The sequence below is a fragment of the Mytilus trossulus genome, chromosome 1 (genome assembly GCF_036588685.1).
Source record: "Mytilus trossulus isolate FHL-02 chromosome 1, PNRI_Mtr1.1.1.hap1, whole genome shotgun sequence".
NCBI classification, from domain to species: domain Eukaryota; kingdom Metazoa; phylum Mollusca; class Bivalvia; order Mytilida; family Mytilidae; genus Mytilus; species Mytilus trossulus.
The window spans coordinates 26187048-26209065 of record NC_086373.1 but is presented as its reverse complement, the minus strand read 5'-3'; the positions used below and the strand labels follow the sequence as shown (position 1 = coordinate 26209065).

The 22018-nt window shown below is 32.2% G+C and overlaps 1 protein-coding gene across 3 annotated transcripts in view; it reads left to right on the top strand.

The window, feature by feature from the left end:
• The window catches only part of LOC134720503 (uncharacterized), an 89057-nt gene that overhangs the window by 56639 nt on the left and 10400 nt on the right, over positions 1 to 22018 (top strand). For 2 of the 3 annotated variants that reach the window (XM_063582840.1, XM_063582842.1), the window contains 6 exons: positions 790 to 919; positions 5557 to 5723; positions 8012 to 8065; positions 16247 to 16343; positions 16919 to 17056; positions 20058 to 20123. In XM_063582840.1, coding sequence (XP_063438910.1) covers positions 790 to 919; positions 5557 to 5723; positions 8012 to 8065; positions 16247 to 16343; positions 16919 to 17056; positions 20058 to 20123 — 652 coding nt within the window. The remainder of the gene's footprint in view (positions 1 to 789; positions 920 to 5556; positions 5724 to 8011; positions 8066 to 16246; positions 16344 to 16918; positions 17057 to 20057; positions 20124 to 22018) is intronic. The other variant, XM_063582841.1, reaches the window with a different exon arrangement.

Here is a 22018-nt window from a genome sequence, read left to right as displayed (position 1 = left end):
ATCATTGCTGTGTTTTAATATCAGATATATTATTCAATAAATACTGAATCATAATGAATATATAATCAAAATTAGGATAAATGTCTTAGGTTTTATTTCTTCAGAGCTAATACTGAAGCTTCAATCAATATGCCATCTTTTATCTGCATAAATCTGGGCTTTTTGAAATCTTTAAAAAATATGAATAAAGTTCACATCCATTAAAATGTTAAATGCCAGAAAAAAAATAATCTTAATGATTAAGCTGAAAGGAAAGCCATTTAAAGTCTTTTAAATGAAGAAGCTTGGTGACCTAGTGTTGAGCGTACAGTTCAAATCACTTCAAACATGTAGTCAGACAATAGAATGGCCTAAATTTGATTTTTGATGTCTGCAAAAATAGTCCTAAATGTAGAGGTGTATTAAGGGGGTCTCATTTGGGGGTTCTGATCTGGGATCCAGCTACTGTTTTGTCAGATTCCTGTAACCCACTTACACTATATTTGACTGTCACATATCACACTAACAAAAAATCAGCAATCCTGTGACATGCTTAGACCCCAATGAGACCATACCCGTAGCCAGAGGGGTCTGGGGGGTTCAGACAACCCCCCTTATAACCAAATAAACACTGTTAAAGTCAACATTCTGTTCAAATTGTGACTGTTTGAGTCCAGTTCATGAGTCCAAATAACCCCTCCTAACCCCCTCCTTGGAAATTCCTGGCTACAGGCCTGGAGACCCACTATTTATTACTAATTTTTAAATATACCTTAAGTATTTTAAACTACAACTTCTTTTCTGTTTCAGGAATCTGTCTTTCAGTTTAATTGTGTAAAATCGCAGTATCCAGCTAGAGTTACTCTCTCTGTATCCAGTATACCTAGACCTCATAAAGGATGGAAAGTAGTTAAACAAAGTGTTGACATTAAAGGAACAGGTATATCATCATTAAACATCTTAACATTTCATTTTCTACTGTCAACATAGGAATCCTTTGTTCAGAATAGTCTTTATCCTCATTTGGCGCTCATGTGGGTGCACTGGACTCCAATCTTAATTGACTAGGATTGTCAGTTTACCTGTTGAAGGTCGTTGATTTTCCTCCACCAACAAAAACTGGCCACCACCAAATAGCTCAATGAGGTGCTTAAAGTGGCGTTAAAGCTACGAAAATCAAAATCAAATCCTCATTTGGTTTCAGTTGAGTGAAAAACGATTATTTTTGAGGCAGTCTTTGAATCTGATTGGTCAGTTTTAAAAAATCTGCTCCCTAGAAACTTCACTGCTAAATGTTTAGAATGCGGTTTTTTTACTGAATAATTTTTACAGATTCACATTGCTATATGGGGAGGTTTCCAAATCTGTACAAAAGGGGAATTAGGGAAATTATTTCTTTCTAAGACGGTCTTGTGTTTTGTTATTTTTTAATCTAACTGATATTACAACAACAACAAATTTATCTATGAGACAATGGCTTCTGTAGTGTTATGCTATAGGGTGAAAGATGGCATACGTCATAGAAGTAATTGGATATATATTTATCATCTGTAAAAGTGACAGCCATTTCTCCTTTTTCTAATAATAATCAATTAGACTATTTCTTTTCCCATTGTTTTTCTATAGTTTGTGCAATTTATTGATTGGCTTGGGTTTTACAACCTTCAGATTTATGCCACAGTGATATAAAACTTATACTTGCGGCTGTCTTCATTTGATAATGTTTTTTTGAAATCAAGATGTATAGGAAGCGGTATATGGGTTAATCTAATAAATAAGACAGTATTGGGATACTGTTTTTGTAGAGCTTTCTTACTAAAAAAGAAAAAAATCCATTAACTTTCAAGGCTGTAATTCCATACAGAATTAAGATCAACCAATTTATATTTTACATCAACTCCCATCCAGATAAAAATGACCTGCAAATTTCAAGATATAATCTTTAAATTTATTATTACCAGAATCTTTTGTTTTTCACCCAGGGGAATGGTGTGAAACCTCAATTATGATTGAGTGCACTATATCAGTGAAAAAGTCAGTAAATTCTAAAAATTATTATAAAATGATATTTATATAGATGGTTACTGCATTAAAAAGTGTTGTCCCTATGTTAAATATATGTTTTATCGGACAGTCGTTACTAGTCACATTTATGATAACAATGGTTTCCAAAATTAAACAGCACTCGATATTGATTCAAGATACCATTTAAAAGCATTCCATATTGGTAGTCCTTTCCCCCTACTTATTAGTACATGGTGAATGTCCTCTCATATTAAAGTTGTGGATAGAAGTTATATGGTAGAAGGTTAGATCAACCTCTCCAACATCTTGTTTGAAATAATCAATAGATGTCATTACTGTCAACATAGATAGATATACAGACTTCTTTTATGGATCTCAGTGGCTGTGCTTTATATAGTAACAACCGAAGGACAGCTAGTTATTTCTCTATTGTATATTGGTTATTATATTTGATTAGGTAGAGGCTTGTGACATTTATGTACTGTGTAATCATGTCAGAATTGATTAAATGTATCCATATATAATCATTGTTTATAACTAGTTCACTGTGACCTAAATTGATGTGTTAATATAGTTCATCATGACCTTCATACTTATTCATATTCTTCTAATTCAATACAACAATTGTAAATTATATTTTCCTTTGATTAAGATTTTCTTTCTCTTAATTTACAGTTAATGATTTTTAACCGGATTTTTGTGACAAAAATGTCGGTTATTGATTTGGGGATGCTCGATAATGACGATTTTGACTTTTACCGTTCAGGAGTTATGGTTCTTGAAAGATTGAAAAATGGTGTTTCCAGTCGTGTCCATGCATTTTCTCATGAACCATTCAACCAAAGCTTTTTAAATTCTAATATGTTGTTACTGATGACAAAATAGAGGTCAAGTTTAATAATGATGATTTTGACTTTTACCGTTCAGTAGTTATGGTTCTTGAAAGATCGTAAAATGGCGTTTCCAGTCGTGTCCGTGCATTTACGCATGAACTGCTCTACCAAGGCTTCCCAAATTTTAATATGTTGTTACTGGTGACAAAATGGAGGTCAAGTTCAATAATGTCGATTTTGACTTTTACCGTTCAGGAGTTATGGTTCTTGAAAGATTGAAAAATGGTGTTTCCAGTCATGTCCATGCATTTTCTCATGAACCATTCAACCAAAGCTTTTTTAATTCTAATATGTTGTTACTGATGACAAAATAGAGGTCAAGTTTAATAATGATGATTTTGACTTTTACCGTTCAGTAGTTATGGTTCTTGAAAGATCGTAAAATGGCGTTTCCAGTCGTGTCCGTGCATTTACGCATGAACTGTTCTACCAAAGCTTCCCAAATTTTAATATGTTGTTACTGTTGACTAAATGGAGGTCAAGTTCAATAATGACGATTTTGACTTTTACCATTCAGGAGTTATGGTTCTTGAAAGATTGAAAAATGGTGTTTCCAGTTGTGTCCGTGCATTTTCTCATGAACCATTCAACCAAAGCTTTTCAAATTTTAATATGTTGTTACTGATGACAAAAAAGAAGTCAAGTTCAATAATGACGATTTTGACTTTTACCGTTCAGGAGTTATGGTTCTTGAAAGATCGTAAAATGGTGTTTCAATTCACGTTGTTGCATTTACTCACGAACCATTCAATCTAAGCTTTTCAAATTTTATTATGTTGATACTGATGACAAAATAGAGGTCAAATTTGATATTTACAATTTTTACTTTCACCAATCATCAGTAATGGTTCTTGTGATATTGCCAGGACACAAATAAATGCTAATTAATCCGGTTTGCTGTCGTTGTGACAGCCTCTTGTTGAAAGATGAGTTTTGGCAGTATTATGATCTAATTAAAATCGTATGAAACCTCAAATTAAGAAAAAATGATACATATACTTTTTTCTGAAGAAAATTCTTTAATTTGTCAACATTAAGAAGAAGTTTACATTTTTTTTTAAATACTTGCTTCCAGGAAGCAATTCGCCAACATATTTTCGTAAAAAATCTGGTGATCGCAATATGCATGGATCAGTAATTGAAATAAACTATTATATCTTATTGTACATGTTGTACATGTGCTCAATATCCATGCCCCTTTGTTGATTGTTTACTATAAGGTGACAATCAGTAAACTACGGCTTCAAAACACGACAATTAATTAGCTTTCATATGTTCACTTCATAACAGATGTGATATGATATATACATTCATTATGAGGTTCAAGAATTGGATAAACATTATTTTTCACCAGTCACTCGTTTCATATGACTTTAAAGTGGACTAAACAGTTTCCTCTTCATACCCCTCCTTTGAGCTGAGAACAATAAAATTAAAAACCTATCAGAATAATTTTAAAATTACATTCAATCTTATAATATCATGAAATATGATAAATCTTCCCATTTTAGAATTGAAAGTTGAATTATCGAAGTGAAGAGATCATCTCTAACATTTCATGCAGTGGCATAAGTTACATTAGCCAAATGAAAGAATATGATGTACCTTTGAGCACATTTGTTTCTAAAATAAGCGATGTAAATGATAGCATGTGTAGTCATTTAATCCATTTGTTTCTTATATAATTATACCCCCGCTTTTTATACCCCCGCTTTTAAAAAAGGGGGGTATACTGTTTTACCTCTGTCTGTCCGTCAGTCCGTCAGTCAGTCCGTCCCATGAATATTTTTCGTCGCATTTTTCTCAGGAACTACAATTTCAGGGTTTGTCTAAGTCAGCTATACCATGTGATGCGTTTTCAGATTGATCACTTGACAACTTCCTGTTTACCGAACACTTGTATGATTTTACACATGATAGCCAATTTGAAAATTTTCGTCACATTTTTCTCAGGTACTACAATACAAGGATTTCTGAAATTTGGTTTCACGATTTATATAAGTCAGCTATACCGTGTGATGCATTTTCAGATTCATCACTCGACAACTTCCTGTTTACCGAACACTTGCATATTTTTACACTATTAATATTATCCACTTGCGGCGGGGGTATCATCAGTGAGCAGATCTCGCAGTTTCACTTGTTTGTTTAACGTTGACATCGTTCACATAAACAATATGTGCAAAATAGTCGTGTAGTTGTTGATTGTTTATGGTTGAGACATGTAAACGATACATTTGTTTCTGCATCTGTCGTTTTTACCCACACTTTTACATGTGTATTTACAGTGCATGTGTGTAATCTATTTCTGTCTCACTACGCTGGGTCAATGAAGTTCATTATACAATGTATTTTTTTCAAGCAGCTTAATGTTTACTAAACGATGGTCATTAATGACAAAATTTTGGGTTAGAAACAAATGCACTCTTTATGAGGGGCCTGATAGGTTATTTTTGTTCTTTGTGATCAGCGCATTTTCTCTATCGTGATCCATTTTTCTACAATTTTTTTCTTTTATATTTTCAAGATCCATGATCATGGATATTTATTTTCTGTGAATCGTGATTGACAGAAAACACAACTCATGAATCTTGATGAGACCCCCTCCCCTTTTTCATCAGGCCCCTCCTTTATTTATTCCTTTGCTTTGTTATTTCAGTACCATACTATAGTTGGAAGCCAGAGATCTACTTCACAGAGACAGCCGACACTATGACTAATTGTGTTATAGTAGTTGTACATCCACCATTTACCAAGGCCTACAGCCATCTTGTCAGTCTTATAAATCTGAACACCAAAGAAGTACAACAGGCATCATTTAAATATGTAAGTTCACTAAATACAGTGACGGCAAACCAAGGACATTTTTATTTGGTATTTGCTGCCTCTCTGTCTATGCCATTTAGTAGTAAATGTAAAAAGACTTGTCAGGTTAGAGTCAGAATAATATATCTATATTACAAGTAGGATGACAATTTTTCATACCTTATGGGGTTCTTTGTAAGCTAAAAAAAGCCAGGTATCTTTACATTACATCAAAATGAGATAAAACTAAATATTGTTAACCAAACTAGTTTGCTATTTATTTTGTGACTAGTTAAATAATGTGAATATAAATCATCACAAAACTCTGAACATAGGTCTTCTTTTGCATAAATACATCAACAATATTAGAAAAAGCAGGAAAAGTGAATTGCTGTGCAGTTGGCTAAACCACATCTTCTTAATTATACTTAATATTGAAGTTAAATATTGGTTTACAATGTGCTTGTGATATTTCCTACTGGATATTAAGCAGATATTTGTTAAACAGCCAATATAAAAAAAGAAGATGTGGTATGATTGCCAATGAGACAACTGTCCACAAGAGACCAAAATGACACAGACATTAACAACTATAGGTCACTGTACGACCTTCAACAATGAGCAGAGCCCATACCGCATAGTCAGCCATGTATAACAGCTTGATGGTCTAATGGTAGATTAGTTTCCATTTGGTACTTTAGAACTGGTTTAACATGAGACTGTTAAATTGATATTTGCTCATTTTCAAATATCATTAAAAATGCATGGTAGGGAAATGATCGGATGAAGGTTAAACATCTGTCTGCCCTTTCCCATTTCAAGGTAAAAGACGTTTTATGATCAGCGGAAAGATTAAAGTTTTACAATTGATTTGTTTACTGCGTAAAATATATATACCTACTTTTGTGAACTTCAAGAATGCTTAGAATTAGTTATGAAGGTCACCAGAGAATTATCAACAATTTATTGCACTGTTTGTCTTTATATTAATCCCTTATATAGACATTGTCTCTGTTCTCGCCAGATATAACTGAGGCCTTCACTGATTATAATGTAAACAAGGCTTATTCTGCTGTCAAGTGAAGAAATTTACTAATTTCAAAGTGCTATTGATTGTCTTCACATGTGCACTTCAAAGATATCACTTTTTGATTTACATCTTTTTTTTTGTACACAAGTTATATATATGGTAACTATACGGTACATATATTTGGAAGGTAAATATCCTGTATTTAAAAAAGATATATTCTGATATCTTTTATATTTGGTCTGCAATTGTATTATCATTAACACATCTCATTCTATGGAAGCTATATGGCTCTTCATTTACTGGTAGTCATTGTTTATGGACTTGGAAAACAGGTGAAAGTATTGCTATTTACTTATCAAAATGGTATTACCTGAGAAACATTTCTCTGTCAGCATTTTTTTTTAAATTCTATACTAACCGCCAACAGGAGCAATACATTGCACACATCTTTTCTGCAAATCTTCAATGTTTTCAATGGATAGTAATTCATACATTTCCATTTATTGCATGCTGATTTTGCTGTTTTTTTTCCCCCCAACAAATGGTTGATTCTATTGAATATGAGGGTCATATAAATCAAATTTCTAAGCTTTAAAAGTTTATGACTCGAACTGGTGATGATTTTCTAGATCCATAAGACAGAAACAAAACAATGCAGAATAGCAGGAATAACCAAAACATAGAACAAACCAACCTGTTATACCTGACTCCTTTCAAATAGACCTAAAAACAACAACATAAAACAAATGGTCAAGATTGTGTTACTTCGTTACAGGTACAGGTACATGTTGTTGTAGTTTATGTCCAGTGGCAAATTTTTCCTGCAAGAACACATTAGAACACTGTCAAAAAGAACAATTAAGGAGCAACATGTATTGAAATTTGGGTGAATGTTGGATTGGGGCTAAATTTACCTTTTACTCCTTAGATGTATGTAATAAGGGTTTGAGAATAAAACCAGTTTTACAGCAGTTTTTTTAAAGACTAATAAAATAAGATGAAAGTTTGAGATTCTACTTCTCTGTCAGGAAACTGGATATCAGATGCAGATTTCCATATTTGGAGAGAAAAAAGCACACAAATATTGGCAGCAATCAGTAGCCAACATTGGTTTGGAATGACATATCAATAGACTAGAAACACAAGTTTCAGACTGAACTTATTGGCACAATTAAACCAATTGATTTATTGTCTAGTCTACAGTAAATATATATCATTTTAAGTATCGGCTTTCATCTGTATAACAGAATAATGATACCTTGGATGTTTTATCTTTCAGCCTGGTAACAATGTGACATTATGTCTATCACCAGGAGAAAACTACAGTATACAGGTAATATGCTGAATAAGAAATCCAAGCCAGATTAGTACAACTTATTCTCATGTCACCAATAAGATATGATGGAAAATGTTCAGGGTATACATATGATTATCCAACTGGTCTGGGCTTTTTCTATTGAAGTTTCATCATTTTGTGGCATTAAATACAGAAGATATCTGGTGTATGGTCAGATTTACTGAGGATTTATTGGTTTTCATGGGGTAACAATTTTTGTGGATTTACAGAATTAGTAAACCATTCATATGTTAAATAATTGAAAAAAATCTGTAGGCTTGATATATGACTGGCACAACCATGACTTGCAGTAAAAGGATGATAATACACTAGTTCAGGGAAACAATGCGCATGTGCAAGATCGATCGGGATTTTGCGTTATCGACTAATTAGATACGAGATTTGACGAACTGGGGGCATTATCTCAGATCGGCATCGTTATTACTGTAGTCAGATTAATGAATACTTTATTTCAAGAAGCATATACATGTATGCTATGGGAAACGAAAATATATACAATATATGACAAAAGACAGCAGAGAACAGAAGTTACATAGTAGACAATAATATTGTGACACTATATGTGATCTAATTTTCGAAGCTGCATTTGAATAGTTGCATAGTATATTTCAAAACCAAATACTAGTTTAAATATACAGTTTGTCACATTTTTCTAAAGCTGAAGATTACACTGACATATTAAATAAGAATATTTTGACCATTATGTTAATTAATCTTAAATACAAAAGGAACGTTTGATGTCATCTGACTTAAAGTGTTACCTTCACGCAAAAATGGACAAATTCATGCTGTGATGTTCACTTAGCAGATTGTCTATATATTCAAGAAGGTACGGGTGCTATATCTTAGGCACTGATCTTATGTCATAAAAATAAAAGTCAATTAACACCTAGGGCATATGGTATCATAAAGTTTTAGTTACCTTAAACTATTAATCTCACCAGGCGACAGTTAGCCTATGATACAATTACTATACCCTTAATAATCATAATTATGTTCTGACAGTAAGGTACCATTAAACGTTATGTTCAAAATATATAAATCCCTAATTGCATGCGTGTATCAAATTTACATAAACTTTATTGTTCTTAATTCCGAAATGCATCAAATATTGACAATTTTTGAAAGGAAAAGGGGGGGGGGGGGGGTCTGGGTCGTTCACCATTTTATTTTGACATATTGTAAAGCATATATAATATTGTATAAAGAATATCTAATTAACTTCACACAGATTTAATAAAATAAGACAATTTATATATTTTTTTCTTCTTCAGAAAGTAGATTTTCACACATACCTGTAAATATAGTTTGGCATTTGATTACATACTTTTAATGAACAGTTCTGTTATTTTATTTTTGTGTCAGAAAATTCACGTAAATAGGTAGAGTTATACTAAATGTGAAAAAAGCCCCCCCTCCCCCCTAGACAAAAAAAAACAATTATTGTCGTCTTGTAGAAAACAAGTAGGTCTTTAAGATTTATGAGTGAAAAAACTGCCTACTTGGATCTATTGACATACATCCTTCTTTCTGACAAGTTTGGCGAAACCGAATACTTGGCGATCCTAGATTCCGTCGTCAGCATTAACGCTGACTATTTCAGCATTAAGAATTAGTCTGTGGTTAAAGTTTTGTGTTACATCAAAGTCGTTGTCAAACATAATGAAATTTCAGGAAATTTTGACAGAAGCTTTGTTATGTCCAAAATACAGTTTCCAGGGTAAAAGTTTGCAAATATTTATTTTCATTTTCCCGTATTTTACTACTAGTATTCAGATGGACTTCGTTTTCCCTAAACAGTTAATTTCAAGTTTTGTCTGAGGTTAAAGTTTTTCATGCAGTCATCAATAACCGTTTTGTTTAATCGCCCAGTTGCAAGTTAAATGCATATCATGTAGGTCAAGATCATAATGATGATTTATGAATATTGAAACTGTCTTATTATACATTGCACTGGACTTTTCACTTATTTTATTCAAATGCAACAGTCAGAGGAAAGACATTGTATAGATCTTATTAGTGGGTGTATCTTTTTTGCTTAGAGTTTAATTCCTTATGACGACCTGAAGCTGTTTTATTTTATGGGAACTTATTTTATCATGGTTTGAACAAGAAACGTATATACTGTTCCAATGTTTAATGATAAGACTATTTATACAATATTGAAAACATAACATTTATGAAGCCATGGTAATTTTTTATTGAATACATCACATAAATGATTCATGATATCGACTATATGTTATGCCCAGCAACAACTTTTCAAAAAGCTCTGTTTTACATGACAATTATGCGGTTTAAATTTTTTATATTGAATCTCCCGAAACAAGCTAAAAATTTTAAAAAATATGTATTGTCACCGTTGTATGATATACTGTTTTGGCAAATAATGCCATTATATACGCCAGCATGTTTCTAGAAATAATTCTCAATCGCCAAAGATGATATTTCTGCTTATAATTTTCCAAAAAGTTCTCAACAGCTTCTAGGGACCTCTTTTCTTTATGAAACATTTCGTTTTGGTTATTTGCAAGCCGTAATTTTCAAGTTTCTTTCTTTCACAATTTTCTCCCGTAATTTTCAAACACCGGGTCTCGAAATTTTTCATAGTATTTTTTATTTTACTTTATTAAACATAAACATAAACAAACAAAAACAGATGACACTTAACGACTTCACAGGTAAACGGGAAAGCGGCGGGCGTCCTAATAAACATCGAATATTAATGTGTACCATACATGAACCATATGACTTTGCCCCCAGTTCATCCAAATCTCGCATATTCTCGCATGAATTTTAATTAAACGCTTGACCCACTCAGAATTCTAGGTCGCAAACAAGCTTTTCCTGAACTAGTGTATTGATGTACGGCTTTTACCAAATCTTTTGAAAATTGAACACATTGTCACAGAACCAAAAAAAGGTCAAGTTTGAAATTGAAGGTTTTGATATTTACCATTTAAGAAAGCTCAAAGTTCTCTTTAAGTTTTTAGTTCCTCAAACATTTATTTTAGAGTTTATTGTTTATTTCAAGGTCATTATGAAAGAACAAATTAACAAAATCTTTTTGAATTTTGGCATTTACTGTAAGATTTTTTTTGCAAGCAGGGGTATCTGTGATCACCCAATCATACATTTTATAATTGTAAAAGTCACCTAGACCATCACAGAAAGGCTCTATGAATTAAGAGAAATTTTATCTTGATCTTAACAAACAAAAAATAGCATATGAATAGTGTGTTGCTAAACCATTGTCCCAAATCTGGCTAACTTTTTCCTATCATTGAAGTGGCATGAAGAGTAAAAACAAGGCTCTTTTTAGATACAATGGTGTCTGAATATTGCTAATTTGATTGCAGACAGTTGGAGTTTTTCTATTGTTGTTTTTTAATCTGAAAATTGAGCATTATTCTTGACAAGCTGGTTAATTCAGTGCTTCTACCTCTGGGCTGTGTTATTGTAGTAGATTTAAGGATGCTGTCTTTTATGAACTGCAGAAGGAAGAAACAATAGAAGGCCAACAGCTGTAATAATACAAGAAATGAATCTAATGAAAAAAACTAATATGCTTTTTTAACACTCCTTGAAAATATTTTGTTATTGACTGATCGGTAATGTACTCTGTGTACTCGGTAAATACAAAATAAGTGATGTCTCTTTTTTGTTCATGAATATAGCTAAAAAATTGTTTCATGCAGAATTAGAGCAATGTTTATCATGTTTATTTAGGTTAATTTGTTTACTAGAAGACTTATTATTACATTGTCTTAGATCCACGATATCAGAGGATGTTTCTTTGTTCCATGATATTTTCATTTAGACTATAAAGGATGTTTTTGCTATAATGAAGGACTTTAACGTGATATTAATTCCATACTTAACGATTATGTTATTGTATTTTATGTCTATGGCTGTTGTGTTGATAGACAATTTTCAAATGGCCTTAACTTCATATTAATTCTATACTTAAAGATTATGTTATTGATTTTTTTTTGTCTATGGCTCTTATGACGATAGACAATTTTCCAATGCTTCATACTGTCATAGTTATTACAATGATTTTTTTTATGAGCATTTGATGAAATTTAGAAAAAAAGGTTGATAATGAAGAAATTGTCCTTTTATATGATAATTTTGGTATGTTATCTTTGAAGTGTACTTTTTCTTGAGGATGAGTTATATCTGAATATTGTTCTGACATACTTGACATTGAGCTGATGAATTCACTCCTATATCTGAGAATTGCTCATATTTAAGTACCATTGACACGACCTTGAAGGTAATTGTCGATTTGTACAGAAATAGCCATCTTATTGCGTTGTTAATGACGCACCTTAGAGATATTTATAAATACTGATTTATTTTTATAGTCATGTTTAATATGGTCTGGATTCTGTACTTTTGCAACATACTTGGATGGTTTTTATACGACCGCAAAATTTGAAAAATTTCGGCGTATATTGCTATCACGTTGGCGTCGTCGTCTGCGTCGTAGTCCGAATACTTTTAGTTTTCGCACTCTGACTTTAGTAAAAGTGAATAGAAATCTTTGAAATTTTAACACAAGGTTTATGACCACAAAATGAAGGTAGTTATCGATTTTGGGAGTTTTGGTCCCAACATTTTAGGAATTAGGGGCCAAAAAGGGCCCAAATAAGCATTTTCTTGGTTTTCGCACTATAACTTTAGTTTAAGTTAATAGAAATCTATGAAATTTTGACACAAGGTTTATGACCACAAAAGAAAGGTTGGGATTGATTTTGGGAGTTTTGGTTTCATCAGTTTAGGAATTAGGGGCCAAAAAAAGGCCCAAATAAGCATTATTCTTGGTTTTTGCACAATAACTTTAGTTTAAGTAAATAGAAATCAATGAAATTTAAACACAATGTTTATGACCACAAAAGGAAGGTTGGTATTGATTTTGGGAGTTTTGGTCCCAACAGAATAAGGGGCCCAAAGGGTCCAAAATTAAACTTTGTTTGATTTCATCAAAATTGAATAATTGGGGTTCTTTGATATGATCTAACTGTGTATGTAGATTCTTAACTTTTGGTCCCGTTTTCAAATTGGTCTACATTAAGGTCCAAAGGGTCCAAAATTAAACTTAGTTTGATTTTTACAAAAAATGAATGGATTGGGTTCTTTGATATGCTGAATCTAAAAATGTACTTAGATTCTTGATTATTGGCCCAGTTTTCAAGTTGGTCCAAATTGGGGTCCAAAATTAAACTTTGTTTGATTTCATCAAAAATTTAATAAATGGGGTTCTTTGATATGACAAATCTAACTGTGTATGTAGATTCTACATTTTTGGTCCTGTTTTCAAATTGGTCTACATTAAAGTCCAAAGGGTCCAAAATTAAACTTAGTTTGATTTTAACAAAAATTGAAATCTTGGGGTTCTTTGATATGCTGAATCCAAACATGTACTTAGATTTTTGATTATGGGCCCAGTTTTCAAGTTGGTCCAAATCAGGATCTAAAATTATTATATTAAGTATTGTGCAATAGCAAGTCTTTTCAATTGCACAGTATTGCGCAATGTCAAGAAATATCTAATTGCACAATATTGTGAAATAGCTAAAAAAAAAAATCAATTAGAGTTATCTTTCTTTGTCCAGAATAGTAAGCAAGAAATATCTAATTGCACAATATTGTGCAATAGCAAGATTGTTTTTTAATTGGAGTTATCTTTCTTTGTCCAGAATCAACATAAATCTTTGTTATATACAATATACAATGTATATTTACTTTTTACTACCAACTGATAAATTAAAATAATCTTTACCATTCAGTGATAACAAGCATTTTTTTTACATCTTAATATTTTATGATGTATTTAAATGAGTAGTTATTGTTGCAAACTCCATTAGAAATTTTAATTGAGATTAGTTTTGGAATAAGGGAAAGGGGGATGTTATTAAAAAAATTGGGTTAAATTTTTCTCATTTGAAATTTCATAAATAAAAAGAAAATTACTTCAAACATTTTTTTGAGAGGATTAATATTCAACAGCATAGTGAATTGCTCTAAGAGAAATAAAAATTTTAAGTTCATTAGAACACATTCATTCTGTGTCAGAAACCTATGCTGTGTCAACTATTTAATCACAATCCAAATTTAGAGCTGAATCCAGCTTGAATGTTGTGTCCATACTTACCCCAACCGTTCAGGGTTCAACCTCTGCGGTCGTATAAAGCTACGCCCTGCGGAGCATCTGGTTTCATTTTTTATGGTAATAATTTGTCAAACTGAATGAAAATGAAGGATTCACATCTTTATTTGATACAATTTTTTGTAAAAATTACCCATTTTGACATTGTATGATCAAAATTAGCATAGCAATACCATTGAGGTATAACTGAGTGACATGCTGACTTCCTATCTGACAGCTTCTAATTCACTGCATTTAGTCTTAATATTAAGTTCCATTAAACATTTGTGAACATTGAATGAAAAGTAGGTTATCGTAGAATAAAATAATTTACATTTTTAAATAACCCCCCCCCCCCCCCACCCCATCCCTTTTACTCCCAAATTTCTATTTATTAGCTCACCTGGCCCAAAGGGCCAAGTGAGCTTTTCTCATCACTTGGCGTCCGGTGTCCGTCGTCGTCCGGCGTTAACTTTTACAAAAATCTTCTCCTCTGAAACTACTGGGCCAAATTTAACCAAACTTGGCCACAATCATCTTTGGGGTATCTAGTTTAAAAATTGTGTCCGGTGACCCGGCCAACCAACCAAGATGGCCTCCATGGCTAAAAATAGAACATAGGGGTAAAATGCAGTTTTTGGCTTATATCTCAAAAACCAAAGAATTTAGAGCAAATCTGACATGGGGTAAAATTGTTTATCAGGTTAAGATCTATCTGCCCTGAAATTTTCAGATGAATCCGACATTTCGTTGTTAGGTTGCTGCCCCTGAATTTGTAATTTTAAGACATTTTTGCTGTTTTTGTTTATTATCTTGAATATTATTATGAATAGAGATAAACTATAAACATCAATAATGTTCAGCAAAGTAAGATCTACAAATAAGTCAACATGACCAAAATGGTCAGTTGACCACTTTAAGAGTTATAGCCCTTTATAGTCCATTTTTAACCATTTTTCGTAAATCTTAGTAATCTTTTAGAAAAAATTTCTCCTCTGAATCTACTGGGCCAAAGGTGTATTACAATTGAAAACTTGCAAAATTCATGGAAAATGTTACATAACACTGTTATTTGTGTGTGTGGGTTTTTATTTATACATGATATCAATTATAAATGGAACATTTAATACAAAAATTTGATTCTTCTTATATTCTGAAGACTGCAACTACTAACCTGGAGTCAATTTCACAAAAAAACTTAGGACTAAGATCGGTCGTAAGTCATGAACAATTCAAATTCAGTATACCTTAACCAGATCAATCTTAGTCGTAAGTTTTTTTGTGAAACCGACTCCTGACCTTTTTAAACATGCTCAAGGTTGTATGTTGATCTGCTGAAATATGTAGGCTTTAGTGAGAGGTCTATGGACTTCTTCAAAAGTTAGGCATTTTATTATGATGGCTCTTTTGTTTAAACAAATTCAATTTCTTTAGAATATCAAAACAAGACACTCTTGTTTAATGGTAGTGTCCATGTATTTAGGAGAGTAGAAATGCACTTTACCATCAAGCATCAAGCAAGCATATGCTTCTCAAAGCATCAAATAATTTTTTTTTATTGACAATACAGTGTAAACTGCTTAATTTGACACCTGAGTATTTCATCATCCTGCTTTAACTGACACATTTGCTTGGTCCCAAAATATGCCTATCCTTGCAGAAAAAACCTGAATATGCTGACACCCTATTTAATCCAACACTTTTGTTTTCTGGTCCCCCAGTGTGTCGGAATACACTGTATTAAAATTGTCATAACAGCTTAATTCAAGATATTTGGTTTGGGATGAATTTTAATCCTTCCATTTGAAAATTATTATTTTTAATTACCGGTAGTTTACCCTTAAAAAGAGCAGACTGAATTAATTTCTAAAAAAAAATATGAGCAGAGTGCATTTAGTTTACACAAGATAATTAAACCATTTTGTTGATACCAATAATAATTTGTGAAATATATACTAGGTAATTTTTACAAATTTGGTTTAGAAATAATTTTTTATTAACAGGTGAGGCCGTATGATAAAGACAATCAACCTTTGAGTCACAATGTGGAGTATTCACCAATTAGAATTGAACCCAAACTAACACAGGATCAATTACCAGGTGAGCTTAAACATTTTAAAGGTATGCCAAACCAACACAGGGTGATCACTTTCTCCATGACAGAATTTTTCATTCTATCAGCTTGAAAAGACAAGTTCAAACAACAACATGTAAAAACACTTGGCATGTAATGATGTTGGTATACACCTTATCGCTATTTGTCCGCCATTGCTGGATATCACACAGGTTCCCGTAAAATGTTGACGTCTTAAAACAAAATATCTGCCGCCACAATGGAAAAGTGATTGTTGTTGACTTCAAAAGTTCAAGTGGCCGGGTCAGCCGGGATTAGCTATAAGGTGTATTATGAAAGAGCAAAGACGAATAAATGGTGATGTGGGATATACCTCTATGAGACAATAACACAACAACAAACTTTACTAAAAGAAATCTAGAGGGTAATAAACAGTCTTTAACAAAAAGTAAAAAATACTATCTCCGAGGAAAATTCAAAACAAAAAGTGCCTTTAATCAAATGGCAAAATCAAATTGCAGTTGAATTTAATCTGATGTTTCTGTAGCTACATTCTTGATGCTTAATACCAATAATGATATTTTGCATCATTTTGTTTTAGATAATGAAATATATGATTTTGTTTACAACCAATTTTTAGAAGAAGAAAAAGAAAAGATGCAAGTGATGACATGGGTTGTGATACCTCTGGTCCTGGTGATAGTCATTTCTTTAACTGTCTTTGTATTCTATCGCAAAGGTAAGCTTAAAGTACAGCGATGCAAGATTGCAATACTTTTTCACAAATTCTTGAACATTTGCTTTAACCCTTTCCTCCATAATGATGCCTTTTGACGCCACCCCCTTTACTCCATAATTACGCCTTTTGACCACCCCTTTACTCCATAGTTACACCTTTTGACGCCTGTATAGTGCCTCAGTTGAAAGGTCTCAACTACTAAAAAAACTTTTATCAGACTTGATAAAATTTGTATCTAATATAATAAGGATATTCATGAAAATCTATGACTGGAATTTCATTGATGAGATATTTGTTTTCGCAATGCATTAATAGTATGCTTTAAACCTGATGATTTTTTTATACGCCTGTCAAAATTTTGACGGGACGTATTATGGTATACAAATGTCCGGTGTCCGTTCATCTGTCCGTCCGTCTGTCCGGCGTAAACATGTCGCACCGTAACTTGAGAACGACTTATCCAAATTTCATGAAACTTAACATAGTTGTTTCTTATGATGGTCAAATGATCTGTATACTTTTTGGGGAAAATAAGATTAAAACTTTTTGAGTTACGGCACTTTGTAACTAAAACAGGGGTGTGTTTTTTTCACATGTCGCACCGTATCTCAAAAACGATTCTTGATTATGGCTTAAAACTTTAAACACTTCTTAGTTATATTAATCTTAATATCTGTATACTTTTTGGTGATGATTCAAAAAAAAATTTTTGAGTTATTGAGTATTTTGTAAAAAAGGGGGAGGGGTTTTTTACATGTCGCACCATATCTCAAAAACTATTTATGATTATTGCTTAAAACTTTACATATGTCTTTGTTATATTAATCTAAAGATCTGTATACTTTTTGGTGATGATTCAAAATTTCATTTTTGAGTTATTGAGTATTTTGTAAAAAAGGGGGAGGTTTTTTGTACATGTTGTGCCATATCTCAAAAACAATTTATGATTATTGCTTAAAACTTTACGCACTTCTTTGTTATATTAATCTAAAGATCTGTATACTTTTTGGTGATGATTTAAAACTTTATTTTGGAGTTATTGAGTATTTTGTTAAACAGGGGAGGTTTTTTTTTCATGTCGCGCGTATCTCAAAAATAATTTATGATTATTGCTTAAAACTTTACACACTTCTTTGTTATATTAATCTAAAGATCTGTATACTTTTTGCTTTTGATTCAAAATTTTATTTTAGTGATATTTAGTTTTTTGTAAAAAAAAAAGGTTGGGGTTTCACATGTCCCGCCGTGTCTCAAAAACAATATATGGTTATTGCATAAAACTTTCTCAGAAACTGTTTATGATTATTGCATAAAACTTCCACACAAGACGTCGGGCGTATCATGCGCTCATGGCGCAGCTGTTTATTTTTATTGAAAAATACTATGCAAATCATGTATTTTTTTTTTTAAAAGTGTCTAAGGAAAGGGTTAAAGCTGATCAACAATATTTTCATTTTGAAAGGATATTTTAAAATGATTTGTTTTAGTTCATGAAACTGAATAATTACGCTTTTATATAGAATAAAATAAAACAATAAAGACAACAACACCCATCAATTACCGCATGGTAAGAGTTTATTCTGGTCGAAATGTTTCGCTAACAAGGGTGGGGTCTTCAGGACAATATTACACATGAAATCAAACAGTGAAGTACAAATTTTGCGGTTGTGTGGTTTGACGCATATTAGAGGTTGTTATGACGACGTTATAGATAAAAATAGAAAGTGAAAGTAAAATAAGAATATAGTATAGTTAAAAGTGAAAGTTAGTCAATAAAGTTATTAACCATGTGGTTAGCTGCTTTTGTTACACGTCTGTGTAGTTGTTATCAATTCAACTGGCTTCGCTCCGAGGGAGGTACTGCTTCCAATTGCATTGGTAAAAGGGTAAAGTGTATGATCGCCGCAATTTTTGGAATTTTAAATCTCGGTAGATTTGTTCATAAAAATTTACTTTGCTAATAAAGTGTCTGTGGATCAAGCTTTTCTTTATAAATTGTTTTGTGATTTATGTGTTTCATTTTCATTCTGGTTCCTTCCTTTTTAGCTCACCTGGCCCAAAGGGCCAAGTGAGATTTTTTCATCACTTGGCGTCCAGCATCGATATGCGTCGTCATCCGGTATCATTAACTTTTACAAAAATCTTCTCCTCTGAAACTGCTGGGCCACATTTAACCAAACTTGGCCACAATCATCATTGGGGTTTCTAGTTTAAGAATTGTGTCTGGTGACCTGCCAAACCAACCAAGATGGCTGCCATGGCTAAAAATAGAACATAGGGGTCAAATGTATATTTTAGCTTATAACTCTGAAACCAAAGCATTTAAAGCAAATCTGACAAGGGGTCAAATTGTTTATTAAGTCACGATCTATCTGTCCTAAAATTTTCAGATGAATCGGACAATGGGTTGATGGGTTGCTGCCCCTGAATTGGTAATTTTTAGGAAATTTTGTCCGTTTTCGATTATTATCTTGAAAATTATTATAGATAGAGATAAACTTTAAACAGCAATGATGTTGAGGGAAGTAAGATCTACAAATAGGTCAACATGATCAAAATGTAAAACAAAATTCACATGTACACCAACCCAAAGCTTATATTTACTTTTGCTTATAGGATCTTATAGCCTTTAGTGTAAAACTTCTAACCAGTAACTATTATGTCTTATAATGGTATCATACATCTTTATATTTTTATAGTCCATATTCATTGTTAGCCTCAAATTGTACCTTAACCTTTGTCAAGATTTATATTGGCTGCAGATATAGATTTATATTTTGTCCTACTTAAGATGTAAAAACAATATATTTCTGTAACATATTTGCCACTCACCTAATTTAACAATGAAGTCTGTTCTAGCTGATTTTACTAATGTGGAAACTAACATATAATGTCATTTACACCATCTGCCAATTTAACACACAAAATTTGTCACCTTTTTTTTCCTGCCCAACCAGTAAGTTTAGTAATTTGAAGCATATATATATATTTTTTATTTCAGGTATTTTAAAAAAGGGAAAATCAGGAGAAGAATCTATTATTCTGCCAAATAACGGACCAGATGAAGGTATTTACTATAAACTGAAAACAGAATATATGGTTAGCTTGCTTTCTTTGTGTGAAAGTGAGACATAGGGATTGATTTTCTTGCGACACTGACTCCAATAGCTCTCTTTCCAGAGTCAACAATTGTCAAGTTTCCTCCTTAAGTTAGTTTGATAGGTCCTACTTGTAATAGATCATTGATATTTACTATGAAGTTGGATAAGTATCAGTACATATCAGTTTGACATCTACTTTTACACCCTGTCCCCTAAAGCATGGTCAGTGACTGAATAAATTAGTGTTATGTTTTCTGAATATTTTTTTTTTAAAGTTTTTATATGACTTCAACTTTTTAGCTTACCTGGCCCAAAGGGCCAAGTGAGCTTTTCCCATCACTTTGCGTCCGTCGTCTGTTGTCTGTCGTCGTTTGACGTCTGTCGACGTTAAATTTTACAAATATCTTCATTTTCATATCACTCTGCTGTGCCGTGAAAGGAAATTATCTTTTAGTAAGATGAAATGAAAATAATAAAAATATTATGTTCAGCAAAGTAAGATTTACAAATAAGCCAACATGACCGAAATGGTCAGTTGACCCCTTTAGGAGTTATTTCCCTTTATAGGCAATTTTTAACCATTTTTCGTAAATCGTAGTAATGTTTTACAAAAATCTTCTCCTCTCAAACCATCAGGCCAAATTAAACCAAACTTGGCCACAATCTCTTTTGGGGTATCTAGTTTAAAAAATGTGTCCAGTGACCGTGCCATCTAATCAAGATGGCTTCCACAGCTAAAAATAGAACATAGGGGTAAAATGCAGTTTTGGGCTTATAACTCAAAAACCAAAGCATTTAGAGCAAATCTGACAAGGAGTAAAATTGTTTATCAGGTCAAGATATATCTGCCCTGAAATTTTCAGATGAATCAGACAACTTGTTAATGGGTTGCTGCCCCTGAATCGGTATTTTTAAGGAAATTTTGCTATTTTTGGTTATTTTCTTGAATATTATTATAGATAGAGATAAACTGGAAACAGCAATAATGTTCAGCAAAGTAAGATTTACAAATAGGTCAACATGACCAAGGAGTTATTGTCCTTTATATTCAATTTTTAACAGTTTTCATAAAATTTGTAAAATTTTACTAACATTTTCCCCTGAAACTACTGGGCCAAGTTCATTATAGATAGAGATAATTGTAAGCAGCAAGAATGATCAGTAAAGTAAGATGTACAAACACATCACCATCACCAAAACACAATTTTGTCATGAATCCATCTGCTTCCTTTGTTTAATATTCACAATATATAGGCCAGGGTGAGCGACACAGGCTCTTTAGAGCCTCTAGTTATTTTAGCTGTAGGTGTTACCCTTTCAAGGGAGTTTTGAACTAGATTTCATATAAGTATGATTTACAAATTATTCATGTAAAGCATTCCTAAAATTACTTCTTAATATAAGCGTAAGGGTTTTTTTTCAATTGGAAAATTCTACTTGTACTTGAAAAGCTATTATATTTTTTTTGCAGTTTCTTCTAGCTGTCTCACTATTTTAAAATCGCTTTCAAATGTCAGTGAGTTTACTGAATTAAATGTCTATAAAACAAACATTGGTTTGACACATAAAATAGGCTAAAAATACAAAACTTCAAAGAAAACACCTCCAGGAAAATTTAAGAAGAAAGATTTAGTTACAAAAATCAAAGATCATATTGAATTGCAATAATTCACCATTAAAACAGCAGATGGTAGGTAAATTGAAGTTAACCTGTGTTTGATTCTTGTTTTGTGATACAATAATCTGTTAACCTGGTTTCCTTCCAAGTGAAAAAGATATTACAACTGTTATTTGACATTGGCCCTACTTTATAATGTTATAGTAAGTTTAATTGATTTATTTTTTCTCTAAATAAATTCAA